At 44.0% G+C, this 16399-nt stretch overlaps 1 protein-coding gene across 1 annotated transcript; it reads left to right on the top strand.

Annotated features, from left to right (window-relative positions):
• Positions 1-400: 400 nt before the first annotated feature.
• TSPAN3 (tetraspanin 3) lies at positions 401-15932 on the top strand. The gene is made up of 7 exons (XM_026709632.2): positions 401-530; positions 8859-9050; positions 10541-10615; positions 11372-11473; positions 12789-12941; positions 14205-14288; positions 15006-15932. The coding sequence occupies exons 1-7, from the start codon at positions 468-470 to the stop codon at positions 15096-15098; spliced, it is 762 nt and encodes a 253-aa protein (XP_026565417.1). The 5' UTR covers positions 401-467; the 3' UTR covers positions 15099-15932.
• Positions 15933-16399: the final 467 nt, after the last annotated feature.

Genomic DNA, 16399 nt, shown 5'->3' with positions numbered 1-16399 from the left:
GGAGTTGGGAATCCATTGAAGTGGCCAAGGTTGAAAGAGTTGTTAAAATGATTTTTTTTAAAAAATCACTGCTGCCCTCTCCTCCACAACACAACCCAGATAAGGATGCTGCCCTTCGCAACACTCCCCAGGGAATGACACCCCACCCCCCCAAAAAAAAATTCACCTCAAACCCCATTCCAGCTTGGAATGCTAAGCTTTGCAAGACCCACTTATTCCTCCGGACTACAATTCCCAACAGCCCTTCGCGGCCCGGCGGCGTCTCCGCATCACGTGGGGAAATGTAAAGCGGGGACTCCGTCACGTGACGCGGCCGTCGGCCAAGTTTACGTCTCTGCCCCCCCCACCTCCGACGCGGCTCCGCCTCCATCCGGGTCCTGGGCAAGAGGGGTGGAGCTTCAGAACGGCGGCGGCTGAGGCGCTGAGGCGGCCCGAGCGGGGCGGGAGGCCGCGGGACGGCGGCGGCCATGGGGCAGTGCGGCATCACCTCTTCCAAGACCGTCCTCGTCTTCCTCAACCTCATTTTCTGGGTAGGAGGCCCGGGGAGACCGCCAGCCCCACCCACCCCTTCCTTTCTTCCCTCGCCCCCTTCTGAGGGGACTAGGCCTCGCTCGAGCCTGCGCCTCAAGTAGCGGGGGGGGGGGGCTCTCGTTTCCCCTTCAACAACAAACCCCCCCCCCCCTTTCTCGGGGGCTTCCCGCCGTCCGAGGGGTTTGGGACCGGGGAGGACTCGTCGGGCGACCCCCGCTCTTTCCTGACCCGAAAGGGGGGGGTGGGAGACCCAGGTCAACCGGGCCAGGGTCGACCTCTGGGGTGGGGGGACACTGGACAGAAGGGGGATAAAGAAGGCCCTTTAAGGGGAGAGGGGGGAGAGACAGGAGGGTCCCATAAAAGGAGGGGGCGAGTTGACCCTTCTTAATTCCTCCTGGGTTCCCCCCGCCTCAGGAAAGTGGGGGGCTGCCAGCCTTTTTTTTTTCCTTTTTCTTTTTGAGTTCATCGTTGCTGGGTTTATATGGTGGTGCCGGATATGAGCTGCACAGAATTGGCTTTATTTAAAATGGGGGGGTGTCTGTAGCCAGGTTTTAAGTAAGTAAGTAAATAAATGGGGAGGGGTCTCAGGACTGGGACGGATGAAACCCCGAGGAGGAGGGGGATTCCCTGAGAGTCCCCCTAGGAAGGGGTTTGGGACCCTTCTCAATGCCCTCTTTGGATCCCCCTGGGTGGGACATAAGGAAGTATGTTGTTCTTCTCTCTCTCTCTCGTTTTTTTTTTTCCTTTTAGTTCAACGTTGCTGGGTTTGTATCATTTTTGCTGGTTTGCGAACCGCGCAGGGTTTGTATGACCGCCTGTTTATAGAGGAGAGAGAAAGGATGGCTGCAGCCATGTTCTAAGCCGAGGAAATAAATGCAGGTCCAGGCCGTCCCTGCTCTTACAGCATTCGGGGATAGCGAGAGAGAGAGAGCTGCCCAGATTGCAAGTTGGGCGACACATAAATTTAATTTAAAAAATAATAATCTTATTTTGGGGTTAGGCACCTTTTCCCGAAGGCGAAGGCAAGACTGCACTGGGTTGCCTGTCCCCACCTCCAAAGTCACAGATGGATAAATCATTGTGTCCTTTAATTGCTGTTTTGAATCTTGTTGGGGGGCAGCATAAAGAAAGAAAAAAAAGGAGCCCCCTCCCCTCCTGGGGGGGGGGAGCAAGATGAGCAACTCAGGGAATTCCCCCAAACTTAATACCCTGTGGCTGCTGCCCAGTTTGTGACCACCACCACCATCCCAAAAAAACCGATGGGATGCTGTCTCTGGAATGGGAGTCACAGAACCCAGAAAATGAGAGCAGGAAGGTGTGATGTGCAAACCTCGATTTATCACAAAGGATTTGCCAGTTCCAAAATGCTGAGCTCAAGATATGATCTGGGAATTGGACCAAGGACAAAAAATAAAAAAAGACAACACCTCTTTTCTTGGTTGGGTTACCCTCTCCTCATACAAGATCCATGTCGGCTTTTAAGAGCAGGGTTCCCACTGGGCCGAAAGCCTCAGTCAGGCTGCAGGGGTGCTTAGCCCTGCAATGAGTTCATCCTTAAATAGATCAGCCAGTCTCCAGCTTTAATCTGGCCTCTACAGATCCAGGCATGCATGGGGGGTGGCGGGTGTGTGTGTGTGTGTGTGAGTGAAGGAGACGAAAGGGTTTGGAAATAGAATGGAAAGGCTCAAAAGGCTGCCTTTTCTTCTAGGGCTCCTTTCATTGTGGCAGCCAGACAGCCATCATTCAGGGCAGATTTAATTTATAGAGTTCTGCAGCGTGGAATTTGGGGTGCTGGTTGTCTTGATAGCCGAAATGGCTCTTTGTTATTCGGGAAGGAAAATCCCGAAGTCTCAATAAAGAAGGAAGAATATTTGTAGCTCAGAGTTGAAATGAAGGAACCTTGGTTTCTCTCTGAGCTTGGTGGTCATCTTGCAGATGTTTCATTACCCAAACTAGGTGAGATTGGAGCATCTGAGAATTGATGGTGTTTTCTAGTTTGGGTAATGCAACCTCTGCCAGAAAACTAAGCTCAGAGGGCACCAAGGGCCCTTCATTCAGAAGTTGGTAGCAGATTTTGGGACCTTTTATTCTAAACGGTGTAAGTTTTAAAAAGCTGCAGCGGACTTCATTAGATACAGAGATAATGTGAGCTGCATATAGCAGAAGGTGATGCCTTTTAATAAAATGTGTTAGTGTCCTGCCCCTGCTGGAGACTGACTCCGAGGGAGAGGCGGAGGAACAGCCAACAAGGAGTGGAAGTGTGGCTCCAGAGGTTGTGGAGGAGGCTGGGGAAGGGCACAGGCCCATCCCCTCTCCATCCTAGGGCACACAGGGAGGAGAGGATAAGGGAGAAATGTGAATGGCATGATCTATGGAGGAGGAAAGGGCCTTGATCCCCTTCATTGGCTGCAGCTGTGAGAACTATTTAAAAGGATGGACTGCGTATGAGCCAGTGCTGGAAACAAAGTGTGAAAATATTTTTAGTTTGTCCATTCCTATCTGAGTTTGGCATCCTTCCCAGTGTGTATTCTGATATCTGTGGACGTCTTTAAGCCCTTCTCTTTCTTGGTTCCCTTAAGATCACAAGAGTAAATTTTCTCCTAGTTAGTGATGTCATTCGAACTTTACACTATGCTGGAGATTCTGCTGTGATCCATACTATTGGTATGATTCTCATTTCCTCATTTCCTTGCCATTTTAGAGAAACCCTGTACTGTATAAGGAGCGGAGAAAAAAAGGTTGAATAGTAAACAGTGCTATCAAAGTGGGCAAGGGAGGCTGATCCCCTTCTGTGAATCCATCTGGGCCTCTCCCATCTTTGCTCCAGCTTTTCTTTCATCCGTTTGGACACCAGGAGCCCGCTGGTGGTTGCTTAATGACAGATAACTTCTGTGGTTAATCCCAGTCCAGAGAAATATGAATGGATGAAAGGCCAGCACAGGCCACATTTCTCAAGGATGGCCGCCACCTCTACCGCTTACCCAAGTTCCTTCCAGTCAAATTTCAGTTTGTTCCTTGATATTTCAAAATAACTGTTGAAATTGAAATGTTCTGCATGTTTGTACAGCATATTAAAATAGTGCGTGCAGGTTAGTACAGCAACAGTGCAGCTAAGCTGGATAGTAGAGGAAGTTCATGGTGTTATGAACTTGGGAGCAGCAAGAGCTGATTGCGTGCGAGAACATAGCTCCAAACCATGACAGTAAACACAGTGCAGACTTTTGGAGCTGATGAGTTAGAATTTAATTCCTGTCATTCCAGATTCATTCTCCCAGCTATTTTAAAAATAGACCTTAGAACGGGGGAAAGAGTGCCTTAATGCTATACAAACAATAATGCTTATTTGTTTTGTTTTTAAAAACCAGTTGTTGCTAGTGTCCAGCTTTTTCAGTGATAAATGATTATTCCCGTAGATAGACCCCTTATTTTTATTGATACTGTAACTAAATATCAAATAAAGACCTAATTGGTCGTCTAATATTTTTATTGCACTTTTGAAATGCTATAAAAGAACTGGAAAGGAATTTCGACGGCAATTTACTTTTACCTCCATGAGGTTCTTAATCATATTCATTCGTTGAGTCTCTTATCTTATCTTCAGGACTTCATGGTGACCTACAGATCGCCTCTTCCTCCAACTTTTCCCTGTAACAGCCCTGTAGGTTGGGCTGAGTGAAAGTGACTGGTCTAAAGTTAGCCAGGATCTTGCATGATTGAAGGGGAGATTGAAACTGTGAGCCCTTCTAATTCAACGTCCTCCCTGTTACATCACACTGATTCTTAATGATGCACTTATGTAAGATTAGTCTGAACAGATTTTTAAAAACTTCCCTTTAAACGTAAGGTGGCCTATGTTCTAACTATTTCAGATAAAGGCCATTAAACCTGGTTTGTGACAGAGCACACATATTTGAGACTCGAACTACATTCTCTAGAATCAGGGCTCTCTAACCTTGGCAATTTTAAGGCTTGTAGACTTCAATTTCCACAATTCCCTAGCCAGTCGTAATGGGGATAATGTTGAGATGAAACACCCAAACATTTCTTCTGTATGATTGTGTAATTTTGGCCTTCTTGGTAAGGCTTATGAATAAGATTTGTGTGCTTTGCAAAAATAACTGCATATTCAGCAATTACTCTTTAAGTGGAAACGCGTGTGATTTTTTTCTGATTTTTTTTATTGGTTTTTGTTTTTAGACCACAAAGGCAGTTTTCGACAGAATTGTCATAAGCTAAATGAAATTTCATCTGCTGAACAAATGTTTAATACTATAAAAACTTTAAACTAGGCACGCTGTGCTTTAAGAACTAAAGCATTGAGCAGAAAGTACTTTTAGATGTTCTTAAATCATTCTGAAAGTGCTAAATGGTACATTTTTGTCAGGATAGGCACCAACAGTGGCCTATAATATAGATTTTCCTTCACAGAGTAGTTTATTTACTAGAAAAACAATGACCGGGGCATTTTTCTAGGTTAGTCCAGTATTCCTGAAGTGAATTATATGGTATAATTCCCAGGGAAATTCAGAAATGCTTGAAGTAGCAGGCACATATCACCAATATCAGTTAAGAATTTATTTTTTTAAGAAAATGCTGCATTAAACCTTAATTACTTCTAATTTTTTAAAATAGCTTGCCAAAATGTGTGAAAACTAGGCTTTTGAATGAAAATATAGTAATGTTAGAATCATTCAGCCATTACAATTACAGTTTAACTGCTTCTAAGTGGAAGAAATAAGAGGACTAAGAGATAGTGAAATTGATTGCTAAAGACTGGAAACCTAACTATTCAGATCACTTCATTTATAGAAGTCACTGTGGCAAAATGTGATAAAAAGGAAATGAAGGAACAATAAACAATAAGATGTACAAATTCTTTCTCATTTTCCCTTGTATCTAATGAAATGGGCTGGGATCTGCAGAAAATAAATCGTTAAGACTTTTAAGAGGCGGCAAGATGTACAGTCCTTCCCTGCGGTAATCTTTAATTCTTTTGAGTAATGATGGCCTGGATGTATAATTCTGTAAAAGTAATAGAGAAACATGTAACAGTTGTAGAAGGAGATGAATGAAACTGGAGCACAGCCTGTTAGCAGCTGTAAGTCACAAGGGCCTGGAATGATGTTGAATTATCAGGTGCTGAAAGGGCCAGTCTTGCTTTTAGGGGGTTAGGAAGGAGCTGTCTCTTGCTCAACGGCTGTGGAAAAACTCACTTGTCTTGATAGTATCCAATAGGAGTCCTCTTCATATTAACAAACTAGCTCGATACCCGTGCTTCGCTACGAAACTACGTGGTTGGGCTTAGTGTTTGGGGAGGAAAATAATGGGGAAAAAGTCTGCCTCTGCCTGCAAGCATCCATCGGTATTCGTCTGGCTAGAGTCCTGTCAGTGTGTGACAAGAGTTGAGGGATGTTTGGAAAGTGAAGCAGTATTTGCTGCATGAGCAAGAAGGAGACAGACAGCAAGGAGCCTGGGCGTGGCTTAGCTCAGCTGTTCTGTACTAAAACTGCTTGGTGCTCTGAAACTGAAACTCCTCACCTCTGCTTGTGTTTTGCATTTGGAAGAGATTTCTTTCCAGGCAGGGAGGGGGAGTAGAACTCCTTAGCATCAGAGCGCGTTAATAATAATTGTAATATAGGAAATTCTAATGCTCTGATGGTCATTTCGAAAAATCCTCTCTTAGTAAGCCCCTAGAAGCCAAGAGGAACATAGATGCCAGATTTCAAGTTTGTAGGCTTTATGGTTCTGGAGATTTTGTGATGATGCGTGAGGGGTCTTTCGCTTTTATATATAGAAAGAAAAGAAAATGTGTTAATATGAAAGAAGCATGTTGCCTCCTAGCTTTTTATCAGTCAGTGTGCCTAAGATTTTTATTTTATTTTATTGTTTCATAAAAGAAGCTTTCATCGATCAGCGTGCCTAAAGGTCTTATTTTATTTGTGTTGTTAACATTTTTATTGAGGTCTTATTTTATTTGAACATCGGTTTAATTTTCTAGAAAAATGTATAAATATTGTCACGTGTATGTACCTCAACTCACCACGAGACTAAAGCCTACGGCTGCATCCATACACAGGTTTCATTGGGCTGCGAACCCATGAATTATTACTAGCTAGAAACTCGAGAACCGCTCCTAATGTTCTCGCCAAAGGCACTTTGAACCCCGTTTTGGAGAGTCCTTAATTGGGGACAATGGGCCATAGTTGCTTGAAATGCATCCGCAAATGTGTCAATCTAAGCATTTCTCCAGATCCTTTTTCATGGCCGTTTTGAATTGCATAACCATCTTGGAAGGTGGTTGCCTTTGTACAATCCAGGGACCGGGCAGTGCTGAAGATTCAGCGCTCAGATTACAAAGCCACGTGATGGAGCCTAGCAGAGAATAAGGGCATTGTCAAGGCCTTCTCTCTCTTCACTCTTCACTGCATACCTTTCTTTTGCTTCACGTCTCCTGCCATGCACTGGGGCACTTTATCTTGGCCGTTAACAAGCGGGCCTTTCTTCAGAGAAATACCTTGGTCACTGATAACTGTTCTGACATTTCAGCCCTCTTTTCCAGTCCAAAATGTTCAAAAACGGTTGCCTTTTGCAATGCCAGTTGCCGAGAAAGACTGTTTTGTCTGTTGGTTTTCCAGAAATTGGTCAGCCATGTAAGGAAAACCAAATATTGACCTGGCTAGGCCTTTGGTCATCTCCAGAAGAATTCATCTTCGGGAACGTTTTATTTTTTATTTTCAGATAACACCCTTCAAGTAGCTCAGAGACACAGAAATAGGAGAGGTCATGAGTAGGACGCGTTATGCCCGGGCTGTAAAATAGGCAAACAAATCTGTATGCATTTGTTAGAAACAAATGAAAGATTCTCTGATTAGAGTACCGCATCCATGCAAAGTCATAGATTCTAGGTCTTTTTCGGTTGACCTGATGTTAAACAGAGAACGTTTTGTTAAATGAACATCATTTATATAATGTTACACAATGAATTGCTTGTTTTTCTTCTAAGGAATTCTAATAAATTAGGACTTGATAATCTAAGGGAGACGTTCTCTGTGATAGTAAAAGAAAAAAGAAAATACAGATAGGTCATTAAACTACAGAAGGAAGAGAGGAGACTGCTCCAGAATCTTCCTAGGGTTTTCTTTTCCTCACCAACCAGCATCTCTAATGATCAGGGAGATGAGATCATTAACTATTTTTGTGCTCCATTGCTAGGCAACTGTTAATAACTATAGTATTCCCCATCTCTTCGCTGGTTCTCCCCTCCCAAAGACCTTAAAACGCTGCACTCTAAAAATTTGAATTTGTTGGTTGACTCTATAGAAAAACCATTGGCTGTACTAATTTGTCCTCGTGGGAATGGGTCCATTCATTCCATTGATGGCATTGTCATGATACTGTTAATAAAAAAAGAGAGATTAAGAATCTCAACAACTGATTCACAACCAATGAATCATTGCTGAGTTAATCTTTGATCCTCGCTTAGCCACCACACATCGGAAGCTGCCGCACCTTAGTTGACTCACACAAGAATGCACCGGCTTGGCTTACTGTACTGCGTTGTGTGAACTTAGCGATTGTAGCTCGTAAAGAGTGGTTGTGGATGATTTGTGCCACTCACTGTTGATTTATTCAATAAATGATAATTAAGTTGTGGCACAACATGTATGAGCACAGCCTAAGTTGGAGCACGGCTTCCTCCATCTGAATAACATCTGGAGTCATTGGCAACAGATCTAAGGCTCAACTGGCAGATTTTTCCCAACCTAATCCAGGATCTGATTCTGGAACTATATACATGCAAGTTTATACAGGTCTACCTGATTGTTGATAAGCATTTGGGCAAAGTTGGTGGGGTGATTTAACTCCTAATCTTGAAAGTTCTCTACCAACTAGGGAAATGCTTTAATATGGTTTTCTACAGATAGATCCTGATGTGCTTTTGATTCTTTTCCCAGGTGGTTTCCTTCCAGACATACTTTGAAATTAGTGACATGAATTTTAAGTCTATTCCTGTCCTAACTGCAGTAAAAGACAAAGGGAGCCAATTGATGTTTTTCCTTGGTGTGGAAAGTTACTTCCCAGCAGTTAGCGTAGTAACCGTTTAGCTTGTGTACCCTTATTTTCATTAATATGGAATGAAAAAATGGAATGTAGGACCATCTGTTCATGGCCTCTTCATGCAAATTCAAACAGTAGGTCACAGTTGATGAATGTATTTTTTTTATATGCGCTGAGAGCATTTGCACCAAAGACAAATTCCTCGTGTGTCCAATCACACTTGGCCAATAAAGAAGTGGCTCTTATTTTTCTTACGCTTTGTTTTCTAGGCTGCTGCAGGCATCCTGTGCTACGTGGGGGCTTACGTCTTCATCACCTACGACGACTACGACCACTTCTTTGAAGATGTTTATACGCTCATCCCTGCAGTGGTCATCATAGCGGTGGGGACCCTTTTATTTATCATCGGTCTGATTGGCTGCTGCGCCACAATCCGGGAGAGCCGCTGTGGCCTCGCCACGGTAAGTTTAATAACGGGGAAGGCAGTTTCCTGTTTGATGGGCCGTATTTTCTGGACCTCCGCTGACTTGGTATGATTTTTGCCTGGCCTGTGTGAAATACACCACGTCAGCTCCGTCAGCTGACTGTAACTTGGTTAAAGCAGCAGAACGATGCATCTGACACCAAGGACCTTATTTTTAATGGGCAAAGCATCAGCCTTGTCTGCAAGGCGTATTGGATTCCACTCCGGTATCTCTTATTCAAGGGGGTGAAAAATACCTCTGTGTGAAATGCTAGAAAGCCATTATAGATTAATGTAGGCAGCCCTGCGCTGTTCTTCCCTTCCCCCCCCACCAAGTTAGTCAACCTTTTATGTTGTCCTTGTGATATGAATAATAAAACAGCCCCCTTTTTTTAAAAAAAAAAATCTTTAGCAGCAAGATAAGAAGCAAAGCTGTTTTTTATCAGTTCTTCAGATGATTAATACATTAATATATTAATAATTAATATATTAATTCCAAATACCTTAAGAACCGGGTCCTATAAAAGAGGTTTGTAGACAGAGGTTCCTTCGTGTTAAAGCAGTGGTTCCCAAACTTGGCAGCTTTAAGATTTGTGGACTTCCATAAGTCTTAAAAGTTGTCACGTTTGCGGACCCCCTGTGTTAAAGTCACAGAAATAAGAACATGCGAGGAATTGGGTAGGCGGTTGATGATTAGGAACACGGTGAGCAGCTTAGCTTCTTACGTTGTCACGCTGGTTTCCTGATCAGTAAAAGCAGCCTGATAAACTCCCTGGTTCTTATTCCCCATCCCGTCGGCTTCCTAGGGAAGGGAATAGAATAGAAATAGAAATAGGAATAGAATAGAATAGAATAGAATAGAATAGAATAGAATAGAATAGAATAGAATAGAATAGAATAGAATAGAATTTAGAATAGAATAGAATAGAATTTAGAATAGAATAGAATTTTGAATTGAATTGAATTTAGAATAGAACAGAACAGAACAGAATAGAACAGTTGGAAGGGACCTTGGAGGTCTTCTAGTCCAACCCTCTGCTCAAGCAGGAAACTACATCACTTCAGACAAACGGTTATCCAACATCTTTTTAAAAACTTCCAGTGAGGAGCACTTACAACTTCTGGAGGCAAGTTGTTCCACTGATTAAATGTTCTCCCAGTCAGGAAATTTCTCCTTAGTTCTAAGTTGCTTCTCTCCTTGATGAGTTTCCACCCATTGCTTCTTGTCCTGCCTTTGGGTGCTTTGGAGAATAGCTTGACTCCCTCTTCTTTGGGGCGGCCCCTGAGATATTGGAACCCTGCTGTCCTGTCTCCTCGAGTCCTCCTTTTCACAGCCTGCTCTCCCTGTGTCATTTTTAAGTTGAAAGATACGGTTCAGCCTGAGCGCCTGTCTACTTTTGTCCCACGCTTGAAGAGACCCAACAGCCAAAATAGCGATGTGTATATTTTGTTATTCTTGTGAACACAAGCTTTATTTCTGTCTTCCAGTTTGTGATCATCCTCCTATTGGTTTTCATCACAGAAGTGGTGGTTGTGGTTCTGGGCTACATCTACAGAGCAAAGGTAATTAGCCTCTCTTCAGAAGTGCAGCTACGTAATAAACTCTGGTTGCTTTATTCAAGGGTTGATGCCGGCTGTGCTTCTGTGAAGCAAAATTGTGGGAAGTTACCGGATTAAATCAAAAGAGGCAACATGCCTCTTGGGAAAGTTGTCCAAATCCTCAGAGTGAAATAATGTTGTAAACCGGACGGTTGAATGCTTTACACCCGGGTTAAAAAGGCGGGTTTTCCTTCCCCTTTTTCAAAAGGTCTGAAAGTCCTGCAGAAAAGGTTTGTTAAAACTGTGAAATAAACCCTGGGGAACTTGGCTGCTTGGAAGTGTGTCTGAAAACATAGAAACTTTGACCAGCTTCAGAAATTTAGCAACATGGATAGGAGAAAATACCTGGGGCTCAGTTCATTTGTCCCTAGTCTAGACAAATGAGGGAGACAGAAAACAGACCTTGGTGAGAAGATCTCAAGAAGACAAATAGCAATAGCCCTTAGACTTATATACCGCTTCACAGTGCTTTTCCAGCCCCCTCTAAGCGGTTTACAGAGTCACCCTCTTGTACCCAACAATCTGGGTCCTCATTTTACCCACCTTGGAAGGCTGAGTCAAACCAATTACAAATGATAGCATTCCAGCAGCCCCGCAGAGCCAACCCCACATACAGCCTTTCTGCATAAGCGCCGGGTCAGTTTGGTTGACCGGCTGGCTGGTTTTAGCGGACTCCTTCTGTCAACAGAGAGAAATGTTAAGCTGTGTTTGTTCTACCAGGTGGAGGCCGAAGTGAATCACAGCATCAAGAAAGTGTACGACACGTACAATGGCACAAACCCGGATGCTGCCAGTCGGGCGATCGATTACGTGCAGAGGCAGGTGAGAGCCAATACAAACACAGCTGTTGGTGCCAAATTGTACACAAATTGTTTTCCACCAGCACAGGACCTTGTGTTGACACCGCAGAGACTCAGATGATGTAAGGGAGTTTCTTTGCTTCCTTCCTTTTCTGCCCTCCGGAAAACCTGACCTTTTCGCTTCACCCTTCTTGGCTGGTTCTTTGCACCTCATTCCTCTTCTCCGCTGCAGGCCGAAACAGAACGGGCCAGGGCCCGGTCTTAGTGAGAATTGGGTATAGATTTTAGGGCTGGAAGCCAGCTTATGCTGCACGTGCTGATCCAAGTAGTCCCTGCTGTCTCATTTAACAACCGTTTGAATTTGTGGTGGTGACGGTTTTGCAATGAGCCCTTGCATGTATAGCTGTCCCAATATCCCGTGGTCGCCATTAAGCATGCTTTCTCACCTGCTTGCGAACAAGCCTCCTAATGGAGAAAGCGTCAGTAGAGTCCCAAGCCTCAGCCCCCGTGGTGTCTCACTTTACGACCGCAGGTGATTCGCTTAGCAACCCAACGGGAAATGGGGTTGCAAAGCCTGACTTCCATTTAGCCACCATGGTGCTCAGCCTGTCCCAATTGTAGACACTAAGTGAGGACTATCAGTACAGGATAAATCCCATTTATTAACGAAGCAATGCAGGTGTGTAGATGTTGCTACTAATCTTATTTTTGGTTTCATTTGATTCTAATGCCTTTTTAAAAAAATCCTCTTTCAAATGACTAGCCAGGGAGTTAAAGAGTATACTCTCCTCTTACCCCACCCCTCCCCCACCCCCCAAAACCAGGAAGGTCTGGCTTGTTTGTAGGTTACCTGAAGAGGCTCGCTCTCTGGTGAGAACCTCCTGTTGTGGGGGGGCAGGGGGAAGATAAAACAAGCCGTGCCACGTGCGGATTCCTCAGATGGATTTCACCTCTGTGAAAATGACAGGCTCTGTAGGAACACTGCTGGGGGAGAAAACGTGACATTTCACCAGATGAGGTGACAGTGTGTGGTTTGGAACCAGCCTTGGTTAATGTCCTGAGTCATTTTGAAAAGAGAGAAGACGCGCAGTTTGGGCAGGATTAGATGATGGCTGAAAATAAGAGATGCACAGTCCTCCTTCTCTCACGCACACACACCCCAAACATAGAAGGGGAGGGGGTGTTTATTTATTGGGCTGGCTAGGGAATTCTGGGAGTTGAAGTCCTACAGGTCTTAACAAGTTGCAAAGGTTGGGGATCCGTGCTTCAGCGAGCGTTGCGCCTGGAAGCCTCGCACGGCTTTCTTGATTTTGCGCGTGCGTATTCTCTTGTTGCAGCTGCACTGCTGTGGGATCCACAACTACACAGACTGGGAGCTGACCGCCTGGTTCAAAGAGGCAAAAAACCACAGCGTGCCCCTCAGCTGCTGCAAAGCCACCATCAGCAATTGCACGGGAAGCTTGGCTCGCCCTGCGGACCTTTATTCTGAGGTGAGCGACTTCTCTTCATTTTGCCGGGTTTTCGATCCAAGCCGATGTTGAGAAGGAGGCTAAGGGTTTGGTGCGAGACCAGCCCACTCCAAGTCCAAATCTTCGTTCAAATCCCGCACAATAACCCATGCCATCCAAGCTTGTAGCTCTGTTAGTTAAGGTCCAGTGGTTTAATTAGAAATCAAGTGGTCATTCATATCCAGGTTGGGCATGCTGTCTCTCTGGTCTGATGGGCTTCGTTCTTTTAGAGGACTTAATATTTTTTTGATAAGCTCTTTATAAGAGGCAGCATTCATTGCTGTTTTTCCACTGTTGCCCATTCTGCTACTGTTCCAGCCCTTTTATAATATACTGCCAATAAAACTTCCTTTTATGACCTTAATTCGGGGCAACTCAGTGGAGACGAGCATTTACTAGCCCGATGCCCTTCCTGATGCCTATATGCAGAGTCCGCAGCAGATATTTTATTTCATCTGCCACTACCTTGGATTGAACTCCCAACCTTCCTAGTGGGAGGCGAGCATCTTCACCACTAGGCCACCATGCCGCCCTTATAATATACTACACACAATGTAATTCCTATATGCTGTGTTGGTGTATGAGGACAGTAATTACATTTGCTTTCTATTAATTTTTGTCATTGTATTAGGAAGTGTTTTGCCTTATTATATTTTACTAGTACCTCTTTATCTTTTGTGTGTGTGTGTCTTTTCCTTTATATTAATTACACTGCATGTTTTTTTAATTTACAACAGTTAGAAACGACTGCCGCTACTGCCTTCATGTATACAAAAAATACAATAGAATGTACGTTTTAGACTCCTTACAGTCTGTATGAACTGTTGCCTTCTGGCAGAAGTTACAGAACAATTAAAACTCGGACCTCGTGTTTCCCGAACACTTCTTATCCCAGAGCTATAATTGCACTTAACAATGAACTTAAGGACCACCATCAGTGAGCTGTTGGACAGGATTACTTGGTCTGTTGTGTGGATGCTTGTGTGTTTTTAGGGGGCGGGGAACCTTGGGTGGGGGTTTGGGGATTGTCATGTGTGTGCGTGCAGGTGTTGAGTCTGGTCTCTGGGTGTTACGTGATTTTCATTGTATGTATACTGTGTAGATACGTACAATGACAATAAAGAGTTCAACTTTATAAATCACGTGGATATCAAAGCGTTTTTTGAGATTGCAGCTGTTCCAGGATGCAGCATTAACAAGCTTGAAGATTTGTTTCCTCAACTGATGGACTCCTTTGCGTTTCAGGGATGTAAAGTCTTGGTAGTAAAGAAGCTACAGGAGATCATGATGTATGTTATCTGGGCTGCCTTGGCGTTTGCTGCTATTCAGGTAGGATTCAACCCTCTGGCTTGTTCTCCTGGGGTTAAAAATACAACCATTTTCTCCACTTGCATAAACGCCCCTTGAAAAGCCGCAAATAGATAAGGCCGTTCCGCCTAGGACAGCTAATATTTGATGACGCTTTACGACTTTCTGAGCACAAGAAATCTAATGGCGTCCTTGTAAAAACATAAAATGAGGTCATTTCCAGGATTCACAGCTCACGTACGTTCCCTCAAAGTCCGTGTAAATAGTGCGTTGGACCCAAAGCGCACAAATATCAGGGCATTACAGCAATTGTATAAAAAAGAAAAAGCACCTTTGGGTGCTTTGGAAAATAGCTTGACCCCTTCCTCCTCTCTGGGGCAGCCCCTCAAATATTGGAAGACCGCTCTCCTCTCTCCCCTGGTCCTTCTCTTCACTTAGACTAGCCAGGCCCAGTTCCTGCAACTGTTCATAGTGTGTTTTATCCTCCAGTCCCCGAATCCTCCCGGTTGCACTTTCCTCTGCACTTTTTCTAGAGTCTCAACAACATTTTTTTATAGCGTGGTGACCAAAACCGGACGTGGTCTTACTAAGGTTTTATAGAGTGGTATTAGTACCTCCCCCTGATCTTGATTGTATCCCACGTTGTGTGCTTGCGTCCCCAGCCAGCTTACCCAAAAGCCAGTTTTTAGTTTAAATCGTGCCGGTCCATACTCAGTCTCCTTCTCTCCTTCCTCGTAGCTGCTGGGCATGCTCTGTGCCTGCATTGTGCTGTGCAGAAGGAGTCGGGATCCTGCCTACGAGCTACTCATCACCGGCGGGACTTACGCCTAGAAGAAGGTCCGCGGGCGAAGCTCGAAGTCTCGTTTTTCTGCACTCAACTTGGCAGCGTCCTCTGCCCTCCGCAGTAGTTCCCACTGACTCTGACTTGGCAGCCACAGTCTCTTTCCTAAACCTGGACAATTAGCCCCTACACCGGTGATGGGCATAGCTTGGCTTTCAGTCCCTTCCATATTACCGACTCCTCCTCCTTTAGCCAGCTTCCCACTTTATCCATGGTAGCCACTGAGTAACACGAGGTTTTTGTTTTCATTTTTTAATCCATTTCATTTTAAATGGCATGAAAGCTACGGGTGACCTAACTATATCTTAAAAGGGTGCAGTGATTTATTCTTATATCCTTCAGAGTTTATTGAGTGGCATCGCCGGTCAGAGTTGTACAAGGGAGGTCACTCATCTTAATTTTGTGGAGTTTAAGTCTGCTGCTGCTTGCCTCTCACCAGTATTTCTTGTCTTGTTTCTTTTTTTAAAGAAAGCAAAGCATTAAGTCCAGTCCAGAACACTACGAAATGACGACTAATCGGAATTTTAGAATCCTATATTAGTGCATCTCTTGCCTTCCTTAAATTCAAATGAACAAACCTTCCGAACTTTTAGCGTGTTTAAAAAACAAAAACAAAAAAAAAACGAGCTGGCTTTTTCAGGAGTGTAATGTCTTGCACTACTGTTCTATAAGGAAATTTTCATTTTTTACTATAATGGATCTGTTTCTGTATCGAGTGACTTGTTATCCTAGAGTAGCGAAGTAGAATGTGATAAAGTGAAATGTAAATAGGAAAATAGGAAACCGAATTAAATAAATCTTCCGTAGATCTCCCCCAAACTAAACCGTGGTTACCCTTTTTTAATCGTTTTTGAGAGTTTTATCCAGTGCTGCGTATTGTACAATTAATTATACGGATGAATTTTAAGTCTGGGCCTGTCCTACCTGCACTAAAAGACCAAGAGGAACAGAAAAGTCAATTGAGGTTGGTTTTCCTTAGTTTGAAAATATTCTCCGCAATTAAGGTGGTCCTGCTTAGATAGTTAGTCCTCATTTCCACCAATATTGAATGAGAAATGAATTCTTTTTTTAGCAGAGCGCAGATTATCAGAGCTGATCATCCTTACTCATTAATCCTCTTAAATTCCCTGTTACCTGATCTGTGTCAGAGCGCTGGGTGGCTGTCAGTATCCGTTAGCCTCACCTGAAACATTAAGATCAGGGATGTCTAACCTGGTCAACTTCAAGACTTGTGGACTTCAGCTCCCAGAATTCCCCATCCAGTCATACATGAGTAGCTGGGGAATTCTGG

This window comes from Pseudonaja textilis, chromosome 13, assembly GCF_049901715.1.
Source record: "Pseudonaja textilis isolate UNSWEBS1 chromosome 13, rPseTex1.2, whole genome shotgun sequence".
In the NCBI taxonomy this organism is placed as follows: domain Eukaryota; kingdom Metazoa; phylum Chordata; class Lepidosauria; order Squamata; family Elapidae; genus Pseudonaja; species Pseudonaja textilis.
This window is presented reverse-complemented; position numbering and strand designations above follow the sequence as displayed.